The 8763-nt window shown below is 37.5% G+C and overlaps 1 protein-coding gene across 1 annotated transcript; it reads right to left on the bottom strand.

Annotated features, from left to right (window-relative positions):
* Positions 1-340: 340 nt before the first annotated feature.
* On the bottom strand, positions 341-8503 carry LOC140171455 (dnaJ homolog subfamily C member 12-like). Its single transcript, XM_072194723.1, has 5 exons — positions 8328-8503; positions 6533-6623; positions 5529-5747; positions 1376-1505; positions 341-501 (listed from the first exon to the last, which is right to left on the bottom strand). Exons 2-5 carry the CDS (start codon positions 6608-6610, stop codon positions 422-424), a joined length of 507 nt encoding a protein of 168 aa, XP_072050824.1. The 5' UTR covers positions 6611-6623; positions 8328-8503; the 3' UTR covers positions 341-421.
* Between the last annotated feature and the right edge of the window lie 260 nt (positions 8504-8763).

Here is an 8763-nt window from a genome sequence, read left to right as displayed (position 1 = left end):
AATTTTGTTGAAAAATCTGAATGAATAACATCTTATGAGATCCAAATTTTCTTATTTATTTGTATCATATATTTTAATTTATTGGTAGCTACAGAGCTTTGAATTTGAGTGATGGCACAAGCAATATAAATTGTGCACAGTAACTTTAACCTACATGTTTTATACCCTAATATATTCACAGTGTCAAAATAGTGTAACCTTTTGCTTGCCATAATAAGTCAGTCGTATAGCAAAAGTCATCCCTGGGGAGGGGCATCGACTATGATGGAAGCACTGTGCCAGATTGGGGGGGGGGGGAAAACAACAATTTTCCTATGGGATTTTCTAAATTTTCAAATCGATGGGGGGGAGGGCACAAGGTATACTACGCCCTGCCATACTGTATACACCTTTTGGAATGGAATCAAATGAATACTGTTTATTAAATTTGGTAACTGCGAAATTGTTTAAGAATGTCATCTGCTGGTGCACGAGACCACCCAAACCGAGATGTGTGTGAATCTGAAAATAAAAATTGAAACAAAAACAGAAAAGATAAAAAACATTATCACTGACTACCTGAAAACCTTACATCTGTACAAACTAAACTCTTAGACTCTATGGGAAGGGGGTCAAAACCCAAATTGTTCTAAACAATATAAACCAGGTCCAATACTGGATACCAGGTCCAATACTGGATTCTACCATGCCGTCAGTGAACCTGAGGTTGGGTTTTAAAGGCCATACCATACTAACAATTGCAGTGTGCGTTCAGTCGTGGCACAGTATTGACAAAGTTGCCTTCAATTAACTGCTTGCGATTTGACGCTAGGGCACACTTGGGACTTATTGATCAGATATTGGCAATCACTGTTCCCATAAGCAACAGAATTTATGCCACACAAAAAAATGCTACGCTCCTTGTGATTGCCCAGTCTAGTATTGATATGGGCACATTAAATTGATTCCTTAAGCAACCCCCTTCCCCACCCAATGTGTTTAACATGTCAGTTCCCCAGCCAAGCGCATATTTTCCAAATGAGCACCTTGCATGCACCCACACCAAAAACATCCCTGGGCTGCTACATGTACTCTCCCAGTATATCACAGTACATCTTCTGTCAAACTGGTTCATTAGTAAATACATGCTCTAAAATGGGCTATTTCAGATGAAATCCACACAACGTACCCTGTGGACGATAAGACCTTATACTCCCACACAGGAAGTGTGTTGATTTTAAATGGAGTTAACTACCCATTGAGGTAACCACTGGAAAGTAACCCCCATTTGAAATTGACACTCCCTGTGTGGAAGTTTATGGTCATGTCTTCCATATAGGAGGTGTATGGATTTCAAATAGAAAAACCCGGGTGAAAAAACTCAATACTTCCATACCTGTACGAGATTCTGCTGTAAAGTGTTGTCTATTGGAGCTGGTGCTTGGCTCACTTATTACATCACCATATCTCTCTGGGTTGTCTTCTATCATAGGTTCTTTCTTGGCTTTTACTGCCCAGTGTAATGACTGTGTTAAAACATTCAAGAAAACATGTAAAACATAGAAAACATGACATGTAAAGCTATTTTATACTGGGCTGTACCTTCTGTCTACACATCAGTTGTGGGTTATTACACTGTTGGGCGGAAATTCCTATTCAGTATTCACCCATCCAGCAAATAACATAATCCCAATGTTATGTCTGTTATAGAGCATTTTTGTTGTTACAAATCCAATTGTATTCTTGCTTATGCTTTTGACAGCTTTCATCACTTAAAGAAGGCTTTTGTGATCCTAGCCTACTCTTTTTATAACATTTTTCAGTAGATATCCACGAAAAAAGCTTATTCCCAAAATTTCAGTTGATTCCGAATTTGCGTTCGCGAAGTTATGCATGATTATGTGTATTACACTGCTCCATAGACTATGTGTTGTAATTTCATGCTGGTATACCAGAACGAAATTCAAATTTCACGATATCTTTGCTAAACGAATTAATCTGCAAGAAATTTTTTGTACATAAAACATTATGTAGCCAGAGGTTTCCAGTGATATAAAAATCTCAACTTTTTTGAGAAAAGTGGGGGGATGATGCTGTGGATCACGAAATGCCCTTTTAATCTAGGAGTGTATTTAATAATATACTTGACATAACGTGGGCCTTGCGACCAAAGCCAGTGAAAATCAATGCAAGTCCACTGATTTGCTACCTTCCTTGTGGGCCTGCAATGTGAGCCTGTGAAATTGTGGGCCTGCAATGTGAGCCTGTGAAATTGTGGGCCTGCAATGTGAGCCTGTCACCAAAGTCAGCATGATGAACTTAATAATGACCTCAACATCAATTAATCCATATGTGGCATATACCTGTTGTTGATTTGCAAGTCTGTAGTCTTACAAAGTGTCACAAATCAATGGACCAGTGTAACATTAAATTTATGATTTGAGTTTAGGCGTGTGAAAACTGACGAGGGCCCAGATGTATTATTTTCAGCACTGTGTAATATGCACTTTTCTATTTCATAAGTTCTCTTTCACTGAGAAAGTGAATCAGAATCGTTGTCCTGCAGGCAGAAGCTCATCTGACCCAAATAATTTCCCTATCAAATATACACTCAGACTGTAAAATACAATTTAATAGCTAGGATAATCTACTGCAGCATATCCTTGACCTTGTAAGCAGGACTGACATATTATAATTTAAACCACATTTCCATAAAAATAGATTAGTATTAATTCTAGTAATTAATTTCTTTACAATTATGCCACCTTTTAATAACTTGAGTTTGAGCTGAACAAAAGCAAAGGAACTTGAAATTTACTACCAGCATATTGATGTAGCCAATGCATGTCACTCCATCGGTCATGCTACGGCACGGTCTTTGATTTGTGTATGACCATCCCACATGCCATGTACGTACTGTGTTATGAACATCGCGTACGTATTTGACTAATATTTCCATCATAATAATTAATTCTGTGCTTTATTCCAAATCACCGATTTTCACAAAACTACAGCACCCAAAGTCTTGCTTTTTGCAGGGTAAAGTACATTACAATTGTCTAAAAACCTAAAAAACACAATTTTGACAAATATTGTCGAGATCGTTCTTCTCAGCAAATGTTATAACATGGCTTTTATAATGTCCCAACCAAAGGATGAAGTACTCCCATGGTTCATTTACCTAATTCTAAAGTTCCATGGAAAGTCAGATCAAGTCAGTATGTATTTATGGGGAGTTAAAGGCCCTTTCAGTGATTTCACAGGAACATTAAAAAAAATGGAAATTTGTCAGAGTTGCTTAGAAATAAAGAATAAGTCTACAGAATTTCATTAAACCACTTTTCCCCTGAATACATCGACAAATTAGTCAAAAAACAGAAGTTTTAGAAAGGTTTTCTAACTCAAATCAGATCGACTCGAGAAAATCGAGATTTTCGTGACAGTGCGCCACCAATCGACTGGAAAAACTTCCTAGTCCAGTGTTTCTAACACGGGGAAGTAGAGTCTAAATTGATTTAAAACAGACGCTTAATTTTTGCAGTAGAAAACAAAATAAGCAATTAAAGGTCACCGAGGCAAACTAACGGTCAATTCAAATATGAAAAACAGTTAAAATTGTGTATTTTGTTTAAAATAGTAGCTACTGATGTAATAAGTAGTAGAAACAATACAACGCGTGTTGGCACGGTGGAGAGTGAGCTTCTTTCGATCTCGAGTCGGACTTTTTGTACTGTCAGTATCAAAAGTCCAGATTCATGTAAATGCTTTATTTTGTCTCAAATACACAGCTTTCGACCGAACCACAGCTATGTTAGCACATCTATGCCAATTACAAAGGTACCAAAATCTGAATTTTGATGATTTTTACGATCGTCCGGAAGAGCAAATCACTGAATGGGCCTTTAATAAGGCCTTATAAATCCCCCCTCTTATCAAACATGTCTGTTTTTGCATGACAACTTGCCTGACTGGCATCTTACTATAATTTGCCTAATGTTGCGTGTATGTATGTATGTGTGTAAAAGGCTCCGTCAGTTTTCATCCCAGCCTCGCCAAATTCGCACGGGGATGCAGAAAAATACGGGAGTGTCGTAAGCTACCTTCGGTCGAAATCGGAGGTCGAAGGTCAAAGGTCAAATTTTAAACTTGGTCCGATTGGGTTGTAACTCGGAGGGTGGACTCCTTGATGCGAGGGGAATGCGGAGGTCACATTTGGTCGAGATCGGTAAAGGATTGGGCTCAAAATCGGCGAAAATGTGATATTTTGTTTGTTTTATCCACAATCCACAGTATGGTATATTGCACCCTGAATGCCCTCTCTGTTAATCTATAAATAGCTCTGATGATATGTTCTGATCATGCTGATACATGTATAGGCCTTGCACAATATACCAACTCTTGCTATCAAGCCAATGTCTTCCACTGTGGGTTTTATATTAACCCATTAAATGAAGGAAGAAACAAAGTGTAGTCAGTAAAACAATAAAAATATATTTATTAATTGATGTAGTTAATTACGGTAAATAAGTGATGTCATCTGAGGTCAAAGGTCATCCAATAGGTCATCCAGGGTCAAAGGTCATAAGGGGTCAATGGGGTGAAACAGTACACTATCAGCTGGATTGAGCTTATTAACTTGGTAAAATAAATCTGAGGAATCAGGCTATGATAAATAAAAGTCCCCAGGATTAGACCTATACCACTTTATGCTGGTGATTGTATTAGGCTATATTAACCCTTTAACTGAAGAAAGAAATGGTCAGTTAAATAAATAAATAAATTCATTAATGCATACGGCCATACGGGTATACCTCTAGTCTTACTATAATTTGCCTAATGTTGTATGTATGTGTGTAAAAGGCTCCGTCAGTTTTGATCCCAGCCTCGCCAAATTCGCACGGGGATGCAGAAAAATACGGGAGTGCCGTAAGCTACCTTCGGTCGAAATCGGAGGTCGAAGGTCAAAGGTCAAATTTTAAACTTGGTCCGATTGGGCTGTAACTCGGTGGGTGGAATCCTTGATGCTAGGGGAATGCGGAGGTCACATTTGGTTGAAATCGGTAAAGAATTAGGCTCAAAATCGGCGAAAAATGTGGATCTTTGTTAAAAATCCTAAATCCACAGTGCCACCCTGTGTGCACTGTCTGTTCATCTATAAATAGCTCTGATGCATTCTGTACATGTATATACTCGCTCTATACAGTGTTTATATTAACCCTTTAAGTAAGAAAGGGAGTAGTCAGTAAAATAAATACATGCATACATTCATTAAATTAATTAATGTCATCCAAGGTCAAAGGTCATCCTGGGTCAAAGGTCATATGGGGTCAACGGGGTGAAACAGCCATCAAAGGTCAAAGGTCATCAAACAGAGGTCAAAATTCATGTGGGTTCATGCTATGTTGCTGTTATGCATACGGGCACAATGAGCTTAATAAGCATTTACGCATACGGGTATATGACTCTAGTAATATCAAAGCCTGTAAATCGACACAGACTGTATGCGTAGGTCTGTAAAAATAAGTTCAGCATTTAAAACACAATCTTACTGTATGCATGGAATCTTTCATGGAAATCCAAGTGTCATATGGCACTGCTAGTCCACTGCGTCTCCAGAAATCATACTCATTTCGTTTCTTTTCATCTGTCAGGACATCTCGTGCTCGCTGGAGCTTTGCAAATTCTTCTGTAGCTTTAGGGTCATCAAGATTCTTGTCTGGGTGGAGGTTATGAGCTTTCACTTTGAATTCAGTGTTGATTTGCTCAGTCTGTAAGTGAAATAAGTAAAGTTAATGAAGGCGACGTTATGTTTATTGTAACCTGCCCACGTTTGGATTTTTCTGTTGTGTTTGTGATGCCAAAATCCCAAAAAAATTAATTCATTATTTTGTATATTGCACAAAATTAGTTTTGCCAATGATAAATCCCCGATAAATCAACCTATAAGTCCTAAACAAAATAAAACTAAAACAATATTCTGTCATCAGTTGAGCTATAATTGGCCGCTTTGGGACCATAGTGTGAACCGGGAGTGTGGACATACAGCCATTTTTAAGTAGAGCTGGTATATGACTTAATACCTGTCCTGGATGGTGACAAATATTTTACAACAAATTTGTGTATGTGGCACAGATATTAGAACAATATATTCCAAATATAGGACAAGATGATTTTAATCAACCCCACAACTAGAGTTCTGCACCCAAATACTAATTAGGGCAGTGTATAATATGAGTACGGTACCTTGATTTACCTCACCGTTTTTGGATGAAAAGGAAGATGCACAGACAGGGCAACTATTCCTATATTTTTTGTTATAATTTGGATTTTTAGGGCAATTAGATGCCCGCCCCCCTTGGTAAAATTTAGGGGAACATATGTTCCACCGCTCACTTCTGAAACATATGCCAAACACAATTGGTTTGTGGGCAGATTTGTTACTCGGGCTGCGTATTGAGATACTCAAATTGAATTATTTATGCTTGTTGATTTATAGTAGTAATATATTCTGTTTGTCCCTTGGAACTCAAATGGATGGAAATGAAATACATACACTTGATAGTTCATCACACGCAAGTAGTTTATAAAAGTCATCTTCATCGCTGCTCTTCTGATCAAAGATTGCATCCATCTGGAGTTTCAAACTGCATAAACAACAAATGAAAACAATATATTATTGTATACCTCATGCATGCATCAATCACACTAAATACAATGCCTCACACACAGGCCCGTACGCAGGATTTTTTTTGGGGGGGTGCTGATTTTGAAAAAGTGGACTTTTTTTTCCAAAGGGGGGGGGCGATTTTGTGAAGAGTGGACTTTTCCCCAAAATGTGGACCTTTTTTGACCAAAAAACCGTAAAAACCTGATTTTTTTGCTCGTTACTCTCTCAAATTCTTAAATTTTGGGACTTTTTGTATACTTTTGCAAATTTGGGGAGGTGCGGTCGCACCCCCCGCACCCCCCCCCCCTGCGTACGGGCCTGCTCACACATTTGTTATTTGTGTGTATTTATTTATGAATGATCACAATATAAAGAGACCGCCAAAATTCCATGCAAAATTAACATAATTTACTGTCAGATTCTATGTCGCAATGCATTTGCGCAATGATGGCTGACAATACATGCATAATTCAAAACATGAAGTAAACCGCAATCATTGGATGACTGTTGGCAAAAAAATTCCTGTTACATTGGTCAATGCTATATTGCTCCTTGAAAAATATGCTTCAATGATTTGGAAATACACCATCATTCTCAAGACTGTTACTCGGTAAAGTATCAGTAATTATACAAAAATGTCAACGCTGAGCGACCGAAAAACGATAGCAACATAGCATCAAATGCGTACAATGTAACTACATGTAGGCCTATCATGTGCAAATTCGAAGCTAGAGCCTATTAACTTTTGTGGTGGTTAAAAATGATTGTTGTGCAAAAATGTCTTTGTTCCAATAGAGCCTTAAGGGTTCATACCACTAAATCCGCGTGTGAAGCGGTTTCCGGTAAAAGTTTATCACGACTATAGTCCCAACTTTGCATAAAAAATGTGCAAAATCGGTACAATATTAACAATTTTAGTGTTTCAAATCGTGTTTTGCTAGAACTTGTGAATGTGATCTCTACTAATTTGAACAGAAAACGCGAAAATTTGAGTGATGTTTACGATGATGAGCGCATGAACACACGAGGTCAAAACGCGGTTAGCAGTCAGACATAAACACGGGAAAATCGGGTCTTTTTATATAGCGCTATTTTTCTCAAAAAGTAGACCTAAAATATGGTGTCATTTTCAGATATGTTATGCAGAATTTTGTTCTGATTAAAATGATATCAAATATATATTTCAAAGTAAGACGTAACTCGACTTATAGCCTAAAACGTGACCCCTGTTTTGCACGTAAAGTCTATGGAAAGCTATTTGGTGGCATGTACCCTTATTAAAGGTGCACACAAAACTGCAGCGATACATACATAGCGCTGCTTGGAACTCCCGGTCAGAGCCGGAGCCAGGAATAATCCATTTTTACTAACTACATGTATTGGTAATTCAACTGCATGCATGAAGATGTCCATGACGATCATGATCATGCAACCCCTGCTACTTTCTTATTCGGCCTCTCTGTTTACAGAGAGGTAGACAAAAAACCTTTCAAAACTGTTACAGTTGTCCAAACACTCGAGTTTTAACTACATGATCATGATGCAATTGTGCATTGATCATGTTGACAGTTGATGATGATGTTCATGAATCATGACATTGACATGCATTCAATTCATGATTCTGACATCATGCCGTATTATGTTTCGTCGGATTATAACAAATTTTTAATTAATTACTTACTCTTTTCTTACAAAAATAGATGCAAATATTCCCCACAATGAAAAGCCTCCGTCATCGGTTATTTAGCCAGCACAAGGCAAAAGTTAGGTCTGATATTTGTGTGTGTCGTAATGTACATAAACGTGGGGAGGATGTAAATAAACCAGCACGGTACAAACATTGAGGATATTTCTAACGTTCCTATGATGTCAATATTTAGGAACATATGCAGACAAATCAAAACCAAATTAATGTTATTTAGATACCTAACACAATATCTTACAAGCACTTATAATTTATTTTGAATAAGAATGTACTCTATTTTTTTGACAATGTATGACAAAATATTGTTTTAATTAAATATTTTATTAACATGCTCATATAAATAGCCGGTTTCCCAAAGTGAACGTAATTTATTTCTTTGACCTTTATTTGCTGCAAACTTTTTTGACCAATT

The sequence above is a fragment of the Amphiura filiformis genome, chromosome 15 (genome assembly GCF_039555335.1).
Source record: "Amphiura filiformis chromosome 15, Afil_fr2py, whole genome shotgun sequence".
NCBI lineage: Eukaryota > Metazoa > Echinodermata > Ophiuroidea > Amphilepidida > Amphiuridae > Amphiura > Amphiura filiformis.
Note: the sequence above shows the minus strand (reverse complement) of the source record. Positions and strands in the feature narration are given on the sequence as shown.